General features: G+C 39.8%; 1 protein-coding gene across 1 annotated transcript; it reads left to right on the forward strand.

Annotated features, from left to right (window-relative positions):
* The first annotated feature begins 1700 nt into the window (after nucleotides 1-1700).
* Nucleotides 1701-12270, forward strand: plekha2 (pleckstrin homology domain containing A2). The gene is made up of 12 exons (XM_054610575.1): nucleotides 1701-1894; nucleotides 5010-5170; nucleotides 5302-5358; nucleotides 5903-5951; nucleotides 6088-6185; nucleotides 7337-7468; nucleotides 7695-7784; nucleotides 7991-8059; nucleotides 8155-8225; nucleotides 8979-9042; nucleotides 10387-10464; nucleotides 10592-12270. The coding sequence occupies exons 2-12, from the start codon at nucleotides 5030-5032 to the stop codon at nucleotides 11042-11044; spliced, it is 1302 nt and encodes a 433-aa protein (XP_054466550.1). The 5' UTR covers nucleotides 1701-1894; nucleotides 5010-5029; the 3' UTR covers nucleotides 11045-12270.
* The last annotated feature ends 4070 nt before the right edge of the window (nucleotides 12271-16340 follow it).

Consider the following 16340-nt stretch of genomic DNA (forward strand, 5'->3'; position numbering starts at 1 on the left):
GTAGAGAGGTATATTCTAGATTTACATGTGTGGAAACTCTTAACAACATAGATTATTGTCTAAAGGTGTTGCTGAAACCAGGAGGTCAGGGCAGTTCATGCTCTGATCTCTTTTACTGTCTCTCAGGAGTTTCATCACAGGACTCAAACCTTGTCACCCCTGTGTAGAGGTGGAAAAACCTTTGAAGCAATACTGAGGTACTGTATTTAACAGATTTGTCAGATGTTGAAGATGCTACTTTTGTAGATTAAGATTGTCATAAAAATACAAGGTAAGATCAGAAATAAAATGCATTGCTGAAGTTTAAACGATGGGGATAGTCAAGCCAAGCACCACCTCGATCACCTACAATAATAAAAACATTTTATTCATTTATTATTATTTAAGTTATCTCTCATCTTTTATTTTCTCTCTCTCTCTCTCTCTCTCTAATTGTAGGTTAAATACCCACAATTACTTACAGATCACATATATTGGGCTTAAAGCTCGTTCTAAACTATACATACACAGAAATAAAAACGGATTTAGTATTTCCTCACAAAAAACACCTGGAAGTGTCGAGGCGGCTTTGGAACAAAATTATAAAATGCACAAAATAATATAATCGATAAGTAAAAAGTCAATATTTGTGATTTTTAAAAACTGCTCAGACAATGTCAAAGAGTTTTTGGTTTGCTGTCTAGACAAGATTATTGACGGTGAGAGGGTAGATTTCTAAAATCCTGCTGTGGCCCTTTTATAGGTGGAGCATTTCATTTTGGTAGTCCTAATCCTACTTTTTACAGTTGTTCAAAGTAGATGTAGTGAGGGTTTTATTTCCCCAACTGCTTCTGGCACATCATCCTGCACCTGCCACACTCACCTCCCATGGCTTGAATGACACTATTCTTCACTGTGTACCTGTTTATCCAGGTTTACACTCCCTTCTTTTATAGCTGCTCATTTATATGCACCAACTGATTCAGATGTGTGTGTGTGTGTGTGTGTGTGTGTGTGTGTGTGTGTGTGTGTGTGTGTGTGTGTGTGTGTGTGTGTGTGTGTGTGTGTGTGTGTGTGTGTGTGTGTTTGACCCAGTTATCCAGTTTCCACCTGACAGCAGAAGAGATAACATCACATGCAGTTGAAGGAAGAATAAAACTGCGCACGTTTTTATATATTTTCTAAATAAAAGCCTCAACAAGAGAATAAACATGCAAAACAAACATTTCTTTCTACAATCAACACTTGAAATGATGAAGGCACTTGCAAATGACAAGGTAGTACAAAATGTAAACCATACTTTGGTGTTTCATTTTTTACCTCTTTACTTAAGATTTCATTAAACGTTTTTTTTTTTTTTCCTTTTTACAAAAAGTACCAAAACACTGGCAACAAGGAAGATCTTGGGTAGATAATAATGAGAATAAATATGAAACAAAATTTAAATCATACCCCCCTAAACTAAAAAGAAATCTGGTTTGAATTGAAATCAAACACTTTTACAAAGCTTGTTTGTAAAAGTGTTACAAACAAGGCCTTTACTGAATTGCAGATGTTAAAATAAAAAAGCTCAGATATGTGTTGAGCTGTTAGTTCCTCGTTGTGTGACAGATCAGCAGCAGAGGAGGAGGAGGAGGAGGAGGAGGAGGACCCGGCCGGAGCTCTCAGGACTCATAGATCACATCCGGGGCTGGTTTATTCTAATAACGAAACGTCCAACCCGGAAAAAAGACAACTCTTCTGTAATCCGATCACACATCCAAACAGATGAGAGCCTGAGAGCCTGATGCACACCGGAGCAGCTTTAATGCTGCACGCAGTTTGTAAAAGTTATTCAAACTTTGTCTAACATGCTTGTTTTTTACCAAACGCGAGTCTCTCGGTGCTTCTGAGCCGCAAACTGACTCCACAGAGGGTAAGAAACCAGACTGAATGTGTGTCATTGTCTGTGTGTGTGTGTGTGTGTGTGTGTGTGTGTGTGTGTGTGTGTGTGTGTGTGTGTGTGTGTGTGTGTGTGTGTGTGTGTGTGTGTGTGTGTGTGTGTGTGTGGTACAGTACTGTAGGTGTGGCAGGCCGTGGAGTCGTTGGGTCTGGTGAGTCAGTTCAGGTCATCTGGGCTGAACTAATGTATCAGGTCAGGTGTCGATGAGTAAATCTGCCAGATCACATTTAAAGTGTTTGATTCGTGCTCATAATCACGTTATAGGCTACATGGTTGTCTTAATAATGATTATTCAGTGACAGTGAACAATGTGACCATCCAGCTGTCATTAGAGAGCAGTGGAGAAGGAAAGTTATTAATCCAGTACCAGTGAAACATGTCTGTCAAAACCTCCCATGTAGATTGTTTTGTTATACTAACAAAAATCCAAATATATTGAGTTTTATGCTTGCTGTGTTATTCTTTTAAGCTACTTGATATGTTTTCTCCAACACAAAATTTGGAGGGAATTATTGTACTTTTTAAAGCAAGTAGTTACTATTGTGGTGATGATGGCGCCTCAACCGTGTGATCCACTTTTTAACAAAAATGTAGGCCCTCGGCAGTTATGGATCCTCCCATTGACTTCAAAATACTTAAAATAACTAATAATATTTGACAGTCCCTCAACATGTGAGGCCTTGTTACAGAAAGCATACAAAGCTGTTAAAATGAGCTTCTACAGCACCTAATTAACACTCACATGTGAATTAATTAACCAATGAAATATTGCATCACTGTCAGTGGGGCCGGGCTATAATCCAAGATGATAATTTATCGTTTTACAATGGAATCATTTCATGATGAAATTGTATTGAGATATTGTAATACACAATTACGTTGTCTAGTTGGTAATAAAAAAACACAAACTAATTAAAATTGCAAACCTATTACTTTTCATTTGTTAAATATTTATTTCACACGGGAGAATTGTAAACTAGGCTTTAACATGTGGTTATTTCATAATACTATTTATTTATTGGATTACTAGAAAACATACTATATCGGGATATATCTCATTATCAAGATATGAAATGAAATATATATTGGGATAGAAGATTCAGGCCATATTGCCAGCCCTAACTGTCGTCCAAGCATCACAGTTGAGAATCTTGTATTTGGGAGTGTTTTTAGATCATTAGTTGTTGGTTAACATCAGACGATGGATTCCTCGATTCAGATCCAAGTTGGAGGCTTCTGTGGCTGTGGAGAGAACTTTGTCAGAGCTGAGAAAATAATCCAGATGGTACCTCGTTTTAACTCAGTATTTGAAATTCAGGGAAGTGCAGGATTGAAGATTAAAGCAGAATATCTTTTTTCTGCATTGATTTTGCCCATTCTTTGGAATTGTATTGAAGTACTTGTCAAAATAGCTAGAGTATGAGTGACATAAGTTTGAATCAATTTCTGTTTCAGACAAGAGGTTTAACCTGTCCCCAAATAAAGCAGATGTGTAAACTGACTGGATGTGGGTTTCACTTCACTGCCCTGGAGGTGGTTAAAGACAATGACGCTGATATCACTGCTGTGATCTGTACTCTGTGTTCTGCCCTCATACACACAAGCTGTTTACATTCCTTGATTCATGTGTGCTATCCTGTTACATTTCAAAGCCAAAGTACTTTAAATTGAATATAGGACTATGCTAAAGACATTGTCAGTCTCAGCGTGGGTGTCTGTGACTTCTGTGGCATCATTTTGTCTTTTCCATTACACCCAGAGTTTCTGCAAGAGGCTGCTGAATGGTTTGTCTCTCTGACCTATTTCAATGGGAAAAGAATATGAAGGTTGCACAACTGACAAATCAGAAACACAACCCACTTCTTTTTCAAAGCAGTTTCAAAATGACGCTTTTTTCTGACTGTCACCTTATGAATAGTGTCACAGAATTTCAACCAGGTCAGTGAAGATGCAGCCCACGAGTCTGTTGTTATTTCTCAGTGTCTTTGTTTGTCTGTGCTTTGTTCAACCATTTGTATGAATGTATTCATGGAAATGTTCACTGAAATTCATCCTGTAAAAGTATTGGCAGAGGGCTTGGCCATTCAGTCCTGATTATATATTTTATCTGACTGTCACTTACGTTTTAATTTCTGTTTTTCAAATCAGTCACAGATGGGGCCCAGTTAGCCATCATAAGTACCTTTTATGACCACATTCAGTCAAGTGCTTTCAATAAATTCAAGTATGGGGGAAAAGCAAGGCCTTATGTGCAGTAAATCTTCTTTGTATCTTTTGATTCACTTGACCCGACTGTGATTGTCTGCAGAGATGCAAAAGAGTGGATGGATTGAAAGGTCTGAGGAGAAGATTATAAAATAGAGTTCCCACAATGCTAGAAGTCTTCTGAGTATTTTCATATACAGATGTCTGCCATGGATAAATGTCTCCTGGAAAGCAAACGTTATTGAAATATCATCAGCATACCTGAGTGTCTGAGCTGAATGAGTCTTGATTTTGTTGAGAAATCACTCAGCAACTCAGTGATTTACACGCTTGGCATCATCCTAATGAATACATCTCACCAGACCTCTCCTCTTTTTCCCATTCCTCCCTCCCTCCTTCTCAACCTCCCTTCCTCTACTCTCTATTTCCTGGCCAGTGGAAATGTGCGTGTGTGCAGATCTTGAGTGCAGTCTGTAATTTTTGGCTGTGGTGGAGGGCCTCAGCTCAGCCTCAGGCTTCGGGTTTGCTGCTCAGCCCCAATCACGTCACATGAAAAACTGCTGAGTGCGAGCGGGTCTCTTTCTTCCTGTGTGTGTGTGTGTGTGTGTGTGTGTGTGTGTGTGTGTGTGTGTGTGTGTGTGTGTGTGTGTGTGTGTGTGTGTGTGTGTGTGTGTGTGTGTGTGTGTGTGTGTGTGTGTGTGTGTGTGTGTGTGTGTGTGTGTGTGTGTGTGTGTGTGTGTGTTGAACAGTAAAGGAAAGTTGGGTTTATCCCCCACTTCTTTTTGTCTCTTTCTTTCTGTTCCATCTCCTACTGTTGCTCCCTTTACATTTCTGCCTCTCACTGTCCATCTGACTAGAGTATCTCTCCGTCTGTGTGTCCCAGTGATATGTGATAGCAGCAGCATGCCATACGTGGACCGGTTGAACCGTGTATGCGGCTTCCTAGACGTGGAGGAGAAAGAGAACAGCTGCCGCTTCCAGAGGCGATACTTCATCCTGGACATACAGGAGAATGCTCTGCTGTGGTATATGGACAACCCTCAGGTGCTCCTCACACATATATACATGACACACACTTGCACAAACAGCAAGAGGAAGTGAAATTGACCAATAGAAGCAGTGTAACCTTGGACTCTGAGCCAATGACGAGTCTTTGTGTTTGTGTTTGCATGCAGAACTTGCCCAGTGGAACTAGCTTTGTTGGCAGCCTGAGACTAACCTACATCTCTAAGGTAAACCATTTTGCTTTGCTGTGGGTTGAAGTGAACTTAATGTGCAGTAAAGGAGACATCTGAGCAGTGTGGACACAGCAATTCACACAAATAGAAACATGCAAATGGGGTGCGCAGATACAGCAGATGGGAGTTATCCGTAGTTAACGGTCACATGCAGAAACTGAGTTTTCCAGATGTCAGAGAGCTCGCTGAGCTAAGCAGAGATAATGACATCTGGCTGCACTGCTGACAGCTCCTCCCTGGACACTCTGAGTCAAAGGAATGACAAATATATGAAATGTTTCTCCTCCTCTCCCCTTTTGCCCTTTTTATCTTATCTCCTATTCTTCCCTTCTGTCACCTCCTCTCCCCTTCTCTCATCTCCTTATGTCTCCGCTCCTTTCTTTCCTCTTGTCTCCTTTCCTTTCCTTCTCCCTCCCCTCTCCTTCCCCTTTGTTACCTCTTCTATCCCTTTGTCTCCTCTCTTTTTGTCTCCACTCCTTTCTTTCCTCTTGTCTCCTCTCCTTTCCCTCTGCCTCCTCTTCTCTTCTCCTCTTCTCAGGTGAGTGAAGCTACAGTGAAGCAAAAGCCAAAGACAGAGTTCTGCTTTGGTGAGTTTTGTTCAGAGAAACACAGAGTCATGCTCATGCAGTAGCGCACAATGGCATTTATTTCCTTTACACATGTGATAAAATTATATAATGCCGTTATTGTGGACCCTCATCAAATTGATGTCTATCTCTGTAGTCATCAATGCGGTTTCCCGGAGGTACTTCCTCCAAGCCAACGATGTGACTGACATGAGGGACTGGGTGGCGGCTCTCAATAAGGCCAGCAAGATCACTGTGAGTGCAACACACACACACACACACCTGCACACATACATGATATTAGAATAATTTATGTTTGTCTAATGTTCGGTTAGAAAAAGGCTCAACTAGCAGATACTGATAAGAGATTTGTTTCTGAGCAGAGGAAGCGGTGATGTGACTGAAACCAGTTTGGCCTTTTAGGCTAAAATGCCATCACAAATATAAGCGATAACACACACACACACACACACACGTCACTGTGGTTGAGGTGTCAAAACAATTTTGTGTTTTAAAAATACAATACTATTTGTGCGAGATGGCCAGGGCCTCGTTTACTAGCGACATCCAGATAACAGAGAAGTGTTTCTCTTTTTCTCTCACCTGCACTCTGACACAGGAAGCAGCGTCGCTCACTCTCTCTTTCACTTCCCCTTCCATAGGAGGGCCTCTTTGCCGCCTTTTCTCAGCTTCCACGGCCTCAATGACATATAATCATTTTAAAGCAGAATGGACCTGATCTAAATGCATTAATGAAAGTAAACCACAGACTGATGAATTTCACAGATTCATTCACAAATGAAAGATTGATCAAAATGAAGCCCTTCACATGATCTTTCTACTATTATTTTACTTGTCCAGACATATCAGGGGTTAAATGTGTTTGTTATATACTTAAGAGGCCCCATTTATTATTTGTTTGGATCTTTTGGGGGGATTTAGCCTTTATTAGGCAGTTTTATAGAGTATCAAACTTTTCTAGTTTTTAAACAAAAAATTATAAATAGCATCTCCAGCTTACACATAGTAAAACATATGTTCTTGAAATTCTGATGATTTGTAGCTCTTTTTCCTCTTGAATGAACTTATTTAAGTTATTTTTGGACTAAATGAATGTATTGTACATTACATTAGATTAATAGATTGAACCATAACCTGTCTTTGACTTTCAGTCACATAATATCTGTTCCCTGGTTTGTGTCAAGTGGCTGGTAAATAATGATAAAAGTCAAACAACCCTATAGACTGTGTTGGATCTTTTCATGCAGAACACTTTACAATTCGTATGAGAGAGACTCCCAGTAGGACTGAAACCTTTAACCCTTGGCATTAGTAGCAAGCTTTACCTATTGAGCTCTGTTTGTTAATGCCATGCTAGTTGATAACATTCTACCAACTGCTGACAGGTTCCTAAGTCTGGCCCTGCAACTCCGAGGTCCGTTGTGACGGCAGTAATCAGCGACACTCAGGGAGGGAGGAGACAGCAGGCCTACAAGACCGAGATCATCGGTGGCGTGGTGGTGCACACTCCCATCCAGGTAATGAAGAGGAAGCTTTAACCATTGTGGTTACTATGACGATATCAACGAGGACACTGATTATGTTAGAAGCCAGAATTAGCATCATGGATCATAGTCTTTGTCTGTGCTTGCTCTCAGCCTCCAAAACCACTGTGTGTGTAATCTGATGTATTTTGAGGATGGCGGTCACATTGACCATGATCGTTGTAATGATATTGAAGATGGTGGTGATGAAATGTTTCAGAATGAGAGCGAAGAGACAGAAGGGAGGGAGAGGAAAGGCAACAAGCCAGGTGTCTTGAGGTGCGGTTACTGTGTCAAACAAGGAAATGTGGTGAGTACACAGCCACTTGTAACTGATAGACTCTGTTTCAATAAAGAAATCTGCATGTGGAAACTGTAATGTGTGTGTGTGTGTGTGTGTGTGTGTGTGTGTGTGTGTGTGTGTGTGTGTGTGTGTGTGTGTGTGTGTGTGTGTGTGTGTGTGTGTGTGTGTGTGTGTGTGTGTGTGTGTGTGTGTGTGTGTGTGTTTCGTTTCAGAGGAAGAGCTGGAAGAGGCGTTTTTTCACCCTGGACGACAATGCAGTCAGTTACTACAAGTCTGAGATGGTGAGGAGCCAAACTTTTCTTTATTTCCTTTCTCACATGTAGACGACTGTGGTCTTTGTCTATCCATGTCTGATTTGTGCTTACGTATGTCCCAGGATAAGGAGCCTCTCCGAGCTGTCCCACTGAGGGACATTCAGAAGGTCCATGAATGTCTCGTCAAGTCAGGGTGAGTCAGATGTGAATCAATCAGTCAACTTTCTCTCTCTCTGGTGAATATTCAGACAAGAACATATTACACTTTGAACAGCTAGTAACAGCATCCACGTTTTTGCAGCTTACAAACAAACAACAGGCTAACAAAATGGACATTTGACAGTGGACAGTATCTCTTTTCTTTCATAGAATCTTCCAACAACCTTTATTTTCATTTAGACCCCTAACACAAAAAAAGTGTTTCAATTTGCTTTCTCATTTTTTTTATCATAGACACTTCTATGGGGCCGTTATTGTAGCAGAACTTCTTGTGAAATGTTTGTTAAATACATAACCTCCACTTTTTAAAGAGAAATTACGCAACATGGCGCAATTCTGACTTATATTTCCCGTTGTTAAAATGCCCATTCTGTTTCCCCTAACAGTTACAAAGCTTTTATTTAGACTCAGTTTAGTAGTTTTAAAGGTGGTGTTTAGCCTTAAATAATGCTTTATTATCTATTTTGTGAACAGTTACACATAGGTATGAGGAGAGTAAATGATAATAGAAAACAACCCAACAGAACAGATGAGGCATCTTAAAGATTTTCAGCATTATCTGGTGAATGCCCGGCCACTTCCTGTTTCATTCGAAATACAGATATGAATACAGAGAATCTAAAACTGATACAGATAGTAGATTTGTAAACCGCTTACTACTATCTAGCCCTCCCCTTAGCCACCGTTTTATTCAGCATGATCATCTTCCACTGTGTGTGTCCATCAGGGATCTCCTGCTGAGAGACAACCTGTTTGAGATCATCACCAGCTCCCGAACCTTCTACATTCAGGTACAGTCTTCCTGTTATACCAACCCATCTGAGGCTTAGTTTCTCACAAGTTTTAAGTTATGTTGGGAGCTCTCTGGGTGAAAGCATTATGAGATACAAATGATTATGTTAGTCAGAGCAGAGAGGGTCTGTACTCGCAGGTGCATCTGTTGTTGTTTTCTCTAAATGCTCTGCTGCTGATGTGTGGCACAGGCTCTTTTTTTTTTGGAGCATGGAAAGTTTATTTTTGTAAAATGGGCAAAGCCATCTGTAACCATAACAACAATAACATCCTGTTGACCCCTCATGGGAGAACAGCTGACTGAGATGGTGGGGTCGGATCATATAGGAAGTGTTGGAGAGAGAGAGAGAGAGAGAGAGGCTGCAAGCATGAGCGCTTTTATTTTTGTCTTTGCAAAAAAAGGAAGCATGACAAACATTTAGTTAACCGAAAACATACGCACAATAACAACACATTTCCCGGAGGCCATGATCATAGTGGAAGAGCGGACAGCAAAATGGAAAACCATCTTAAACTAAAATTAAATGCGATTTATGGTTAAGAATAAGATCAGGTCAGTGATATCTGAAAGTTTGGAGAAGACAATAGCAATAAAAAACGTGTTTAACACATAACAACAGATGATTTATTTTCATCATTGAATAATCTGTGAAGTATGTTTTTATTTATCTTTATTTTAAATAGCATCTCCAGCTTACACAGAGTAAAACATATGTTCTTGAAATTCTGATGATTTGTAGCTCTTTTTCCTCTTGAATGAACTTATTTAAGTTATTTTGGACTAAATGAATGTATTGTACAAAAATACAACTAAAGTAATCAAAAAACTAAAGGATAAAACAAAGTTAATAGATTGAACCATAACCTGTCTTTGACTTTCAGTCACATAATATCTGTTCCCTGGTTTGTGTCAAGTGGCTGGTAAATAATGATAAAAGTCAAACAACCCTATAGACTGTGTTGGATCTTTTCATGCAGAACACTTTACAATTCGTATGAGAGAGACTCCCAGTAGGACTGAAACCTTTAACCCTTGGCATTAGTAGCAAGCTTTACCTATTGAGCTCTGTCTGTTAATGCCATGCTAGTTGATAACATTCTACCAACTGCTGACAGGTGACTATCTTTATTTACTATCTAAATGTTACACTTTTTTTAGTAACTTCAAAATGTCTTTGGCTGCAGATATTAGGATCATTTTTGTTGGTTTTTCATGACATTACGAAAAATATACAATATCGCCAGTGACACATATAATGGTTCACATATAATAAGCAAGCGTGAAAATAAGTGCAGATATGCAGTTCCGCAAAACTTTATCTTCTGGTAATGTTTTTCAACAGACAGACTCTCCAGAGGAGATGCATTGCTGGATCAGGGACATTGAGATGAAGATCCAGGACTTCAGAGGTCCCCCTAAGGTAACTCTCTTGTCTCTCCTCTTGACACAAACAAATCTACAATCCTTTCTCACCATACGTTCTTGGAGGAAAGTAAAAACTCTGAATACGATAAACACTGATCATGTTGATGTCTCTCTCATTGCAGGGTTTTCCATTTAGACGTACGTCTTCTCTCTATCGGAGTCAGAACGCCTCCACGGCGTCTCGAGGTCAACAGGGCGATGAGCGCCGACCTGCACTGGTCAAGTCCTGCTCTGTGGCCCCGGGCTGGCAGCCCTGGACGCCCGTCCCTCCGTGTGAGCCCTCCATTCTGGACGCAGAGGATGAAGACAGTGTTTTCAGCTCTTTGCCCACCTTGCCTTCGCTCTCCTCCTCCTCCACCTCTTCCTCAACCTCCTCCTCCTCCAACTCCCTCTCCGCCCCGACCCCTGGCCCCTGCGCCAATCCAGCAGCTTCAGCCAGCGGAATGGGGATCCTCACAGCATCCGGAGATGTGGCCAGCGGGCGTCGGAGGCACCGCTCGCAGCCTCAGCCTCACAGTGGCTGCAGCTTCCCCTTCAGCCTGGACGACGACAGCATCCGCACCACAGACGTCTAACTTCAGTGAAGTCTGTCCAGACTCCTGTTTGGACTTGAGAGTTGGTACCTGCTTTTAAAATGAATGTGACTGGTAATAATAGTATTCCCTGCTAATGAAGTGACACTGTGACCATCTGCCTCAACACCATGACGTGAGATGGAGGCCCCCTGCTGGTCCTGTAGCTGTATTGCAAGCGAAGTACGCACTCAGCTGGAAGAGGACCAAGAGGCGCAGTGTTGGTTGTTGTTCACAGGACTGTGAAGAAGTACGATGGAGTGTTTTTTAGTGCAACTTCCTCTGAAAACTTGAATAATCTTGTTGTTAATTGTTCTTGCTAACTAACAAATTATGGCACATGCTTTCATTCTGTTGCACTTGGCTCCCCTCGGAGTTACTCTGTCATCTAACCCTGTTTTCACCACTGCTAGAAGTATTCACCAAGAAGTGTTTGAAGGCATTTAAACACATTAGTATCCGTATGTTTTATATTCAAGCTCATCTTCACAAAATCATTTAAAAAATGTGGTCGTTTTTATTTTATTTTGAGCAGTGTTTTTTTCTCTTCTTCCTGAAACGCATGTTATGTGACATCAACTTTTCTTCATTAATAATTAACAAGCATTTGTTTACTAACATCTAATCAGGTGTATGGTGGAAAGTATAAGTATAGGTCTCATAAAAAAGGTACAACTGAATGAGGGCTCTTCTGTTGTCAGCAGCAGCTTTTTATGTGTTCGCACTGTTTTAAACAGGAGCGTTTAATACTTCAAAGAAGATCAACCGTCAGTAAACTGTGACTCCCCTCGTAGCTTTTAACAGGGTACCGTAATGATACAGCAGTGTTTTAGATGGTACTTGTCGTAGAATGTACTGCCAACATCAAAGTACAGCAGATCAGCTGGTTGACAGCTTTGTAAATGTGATTTTCTTATTTTAGCATTATGTGGGAAAATGTGCCACTACGTTTGGTAATTTAACTGTAATTCTGCACTTTGCTTGTCTCATTTTTACTTGTTTTGTTTTTTGCCTTCACAGCAGATATTACAGCTTCCTCTGAGATGATGCCTCAGATACGTTGTGTTGTTACACCAGTAGTCTCAGCCCTCCTCGGGTTCACCTCAACACTTCATTGATGTGGCACCATGTTCATGACTGTTTCCGTTTTCTGAAGCTGTGTGCACTCGTCTGCCTGCGTATAGACTTAATTTTCTTTCTTGTACATTAAATGATGCTTTTTATTTGTCTTCTTTGGGTTGTTTTTGATCCACTCTGAAAGTTCAAAGATAGTTTCAGTTTAACTTTTCTTACTTTCTGACATCTAGTGGCTGTTGCCAAGTCCATTAACAAGTTTGCACCAAAGATAGCACAAACTAACTTAAAATTGTCTAAATGGCTTTTTGATTGAAGGGATGGCATTAAGACTTCTAAAGTTTTATCTTTGAATTCTCTCCCAAGTGCAAAAATGTCCCAACTGCCAGACACGTCAAGGCCAATTTATTTGACCTTTAACACAGCCCTCCTTTACACATGCATGCACGCCATACACATGCCAATCTAGTGCCCAGAGGCTGTGTTAAGTGAAGTGTTTCACACGTCCAGTGCAAAGGTCCATTAGGTAAAACGCCTAAAACTCTGTCCTGACCTCGGTCCACTTCCCGCTCTGTCTCCCAGTGCAGATGTTTGGCTGCAGGACTGACGAGAGTAAAATGTCTCCACTGAACAATTTTAAATTGTGTCTTAGGTAAATAAAAAGGCCCTGAGTGCCTGTTAAATGTCAGCTGTGTTGAAATGGGTTTTCAGTCTGTTAAAGACGGAGCTCCTCTAGGTGCTGAGAGAAATCCAAGCAGAAACACGTGGCAGGACGGACCAGTGGTGATGTGGAGAGGGATGGGGATGATGATGTGGAGGACTGTGTTTGTTTGGCAAAACAGACCCTTAGAAACCCTCTTCTTTTTGCGAGGCCCTTTGACACACTGATCTAAAACCTCCCACCAATATAATCAACTTGTTGATGAGCTCCTCTCTCCATGAATACTCTTTTACAGCCTTTATGTGCCAACAGTTTGAGAGACAATAAAGAAGTAAAGGTCTGAAAAATGGCAACACTCAATAAGCCTTCGAGGTTGATTTTCCTTTCTGTGTGTGTGCACAAACATAATGTAAAGGTCACGCTGCACTTCAGTTGGACGCCTGCGAGTGACAGGCACCTCTGAGGGCAGACTGCCCCCCGAAATGTTAATGTTCCCACATGGATGAATCTGCACCAGACTGCTCTGTCTCTCCCTCATTCTCTGCCTTTCTCTGATGCCATTACACTGGTGATTTATGTTGCACCTACATACAGTCGTGCTCCTGTAGCTGTGGCTGGATGCTCATGGTGTGTTGCTATGGTTGTAGTTCAGGCGGTTAATATGTGTTTGATGAAGACAAGTACAATGTCTGTTTCTTTTGGACTTCGTCTCATTGATTTATTTGCTTTCCACGGTTCCACTGTTTAGTTTTTCCACTGTTTTATTTCCCTGTTTGCAGAAGAAAGCCACTAGAGGGAGCTGCTAGACGACACACTGTATTCAGCACACTGTCTAAAGGGAAGCTCAAGCTGCTATGAGCTCCTAAAGAAGTCCTGCTCGCATTCAAGCAGTCGCTTTGAAAATGAATAAATATATGCATCTATTTCAATATCATCAACATAAAAAACATGACAGTAATTATGAAATAACGGCTGCAAAACAATGGCAAAGTACAATAGTCTCCTACTAGTATGTCCCCTACAAAATAAAAGTCCCAATCATAATAAAATGAGATCAGATGTTCTTATCTACTGATCGGAACACAGCCTGATGAAAAAATAAGTATAGAAAAAAAAATATATATATATACTTTGTTATTCCAGAACAAACACTTTCGACTATATTAAATCAAAATGTACACTTAATTGTCTACAAAGAAAAGTATATCAAGTTATATTGACAAACGTGGTTATTCAGTGGTAGAGGAAATGTTCATGTTTTTATAAAATCATTACAAATTAGTTGTAAATGATTGGATCTATAGTGGTGATTTACTTTTTTCAAGATCTTTTTAAGTTTCTACGGAGAGTTCACCCATGCATAGCACAAAGTTGATGTATGGATTGAATCGGTGTGTGAAATGTTAATGAAAATGTTTAAACTGACTACAGGTGTATATGACTAAAGATAAGTTTATCTTTCATAGGTCTCTGAGCAACACTCACCTACCTCTGAACCACTAAGTGATCTGATCTGATCTGATGGGCCTTTACAACAAGTCAGATTACACACACAGACTTTAATGAAGCCTGCAACATTTAACTGAGAGAGAAAGCACAGCCTCCCTAACATGTGTAATATGAAGTCATATTAATGTGGAACAGGTTTTCCTTCATCTGGACTCGGGGCCTCGTCTGGACCGATGCCAAACCTCCTCCCTCCTCTGTTCCCACATCAGACCACCTTACAAACCAGAGGTTGAGGGGGGTTGGAATGTATTTTGCCCTGTGTGATGTGATTGTTTGCAGAGAAATGGGTTGACCTTGCCCTCTTATGCCACACACACACACACACACTGGCTCTGGCCGAGCTGGAGGTGTGTGAGACAGACCTGCTGAGTGCAGGAGGTCTGGGACCCCGTCACCACTTCCTCCAGACAGAGAACAGAGGATCCAGTCAGCTGCAGCCAGGATGGGACAATAATGAGCCGTCCAGCTTCCACCACCTCATTTGCCTCTGACTGTTCTTCTGCATGGACCAACCAACTGAGGGATATAAAACCATACGAAGAGTTACAGTCCAAAAGTTTAAAAAAATAAATGAAATACTCAGTTTTTGATCATTCAAATGACAACAAATGGTGCTAAGTAAATGTGACTTTAAAAAAGAAAGTGACAGTGTATGTGTGTTATTGTGTCTGCATAATTTTAGGATGCCACTGTGAAAATATTGAGTTTCAAATAGTAGACTAAATTCTTTATTTTGGAAAAGTGATTTACATAATTTCAAGGAAAAGCCAATGATATATATATATAGGTGATAATTAAACATTTAAGATCAGGTTGCTGATACGATTGACTGTATAATTAACTAATAGCTAAAGCAGATTTTGCTTTTATAAATGTTGTTTTTGTCTATGTATTTTTGTTATTAAGCAGAACAGATTCGTGACATTTTTTTTTTTAAGTTTTAAAGTTTTATAGCGTGGCCACAAAAATCAAACCAACCAATTGGTGTTTTTGATTCACAAATTAAAAAATGTGCATTTATAAACAGCGAGAGAAAAAGTCAGTTCAACTCAATCAGACGGATTGTATTTTATTATTTATAATTATTATTCGATTGTGTAATTGTAAACTTGAACGGAAGAAGTTTTACAGAACTTTTTGGAACTATTTGATGAAACTGTATATCTTCCAGGAACACGTGAAATGATTTCGATTTGAAAAATAATGAACGGATTGCGAAGACATATCTATCAAACATATCTATCAAACATATCTATCAAACATATCTATCAAACATATCTATCAAACATATCTATCAAACATATCTATCAAACATATCTATCAAACTCTGTTGTACTTGAAGAATCAATAAACATATGAGTGAGTTTTGTCAAATCACTCATTTTGACTGGAAAGTTATGACTTATCTAAAGGTGCAGCAATAGTTACAATATTCCTCACTAACATTATATTTTTACATACCTTTATAGTATATAATAACTATCCTGTGGCATCAAACTGATAAGTGAACATCTATGCCTGAAGCCTGTTGAATTAGTATTATTAAAAAAGTAGTGGCCAATAATTCCTATGAGTCAACACGTACTTCACAAAACGTTAATTCTGAGAAATGTATAATAACTAAATTTGGATCTGTTAAATTTGCTTTTTTTATGCAATAGCATTTTTTTTCTTTCTTAATTTATTTTTATTTAGGGCTGCATTTCGATCTGTCACGTCTGTTTATTTCTGTTTAGTTGGCAAGTCAAATAATTGACATGTAGGTTAAAAAATAGCTCAAACAAAAACTAAACCAATATAATGAGTGTGATTAACATAGTTCAGGGTAATCCTCCTCAACTCAAAGCAAAACACCAATATGTCAAGACTACAGTCTGATCGACAATAGCTGAATAAACTACTGTGTGTTCACTTAACTGCTTTTTCCAAATGATGAAAAGTATATCGACCTTTTGCTACTTAATAGTGTAGGTTTCTCATAAAAAGTAATTTCAGCAAAGTCAAGATTCGTTGCTCGTTGCGACTATATTATTATAACTCATAATCAGTAGAAGA

This window comes from Anoplopoma fimbria, chromosome 13 (genome assembly GCF_027596085.1).
Source record: "Anoplopoma fimbria isolate UVic2021 breed Golden Eagle Sablefish chromosome 13, Afim_UVic_2022, whole genome shotgun sequence".
NCBI classification, from domain to species: Eukaryota; Metazoa; Chordata; class Actinopteri; order Perciformes; family Anoplopomatidae; genus Anoplopoma; species Anoplopoma fimbria.

What these genes read in the sequence shown, in the direction of transcription:
- plekha2 (XM_054610575.1), top strand. Translation starts at nt 5,030, where the DNA reads ATGCCATACGTGGACCGGTTGAACCGTGTATGCGGCTTCCTAGACGTG. An exon ending in TGGTGCACACTCCCATCCAG is followed by an intron (nt 7,469 to 7,694) that starts GTAATGAAGAGG and finishes GAAATGTTTCAG; the next exon opens with AATGAGAGCGAAGAGACAGA. An exon ending in GTGTCAAACAAGGAAATGTG is followed by an intron (nt 7,785 to 7,990) that starts GTGAGTACACAG and finishes GTTTCGTTTCAG; the next exon opens with AGGAAGAGCTGGAAGAGGCG.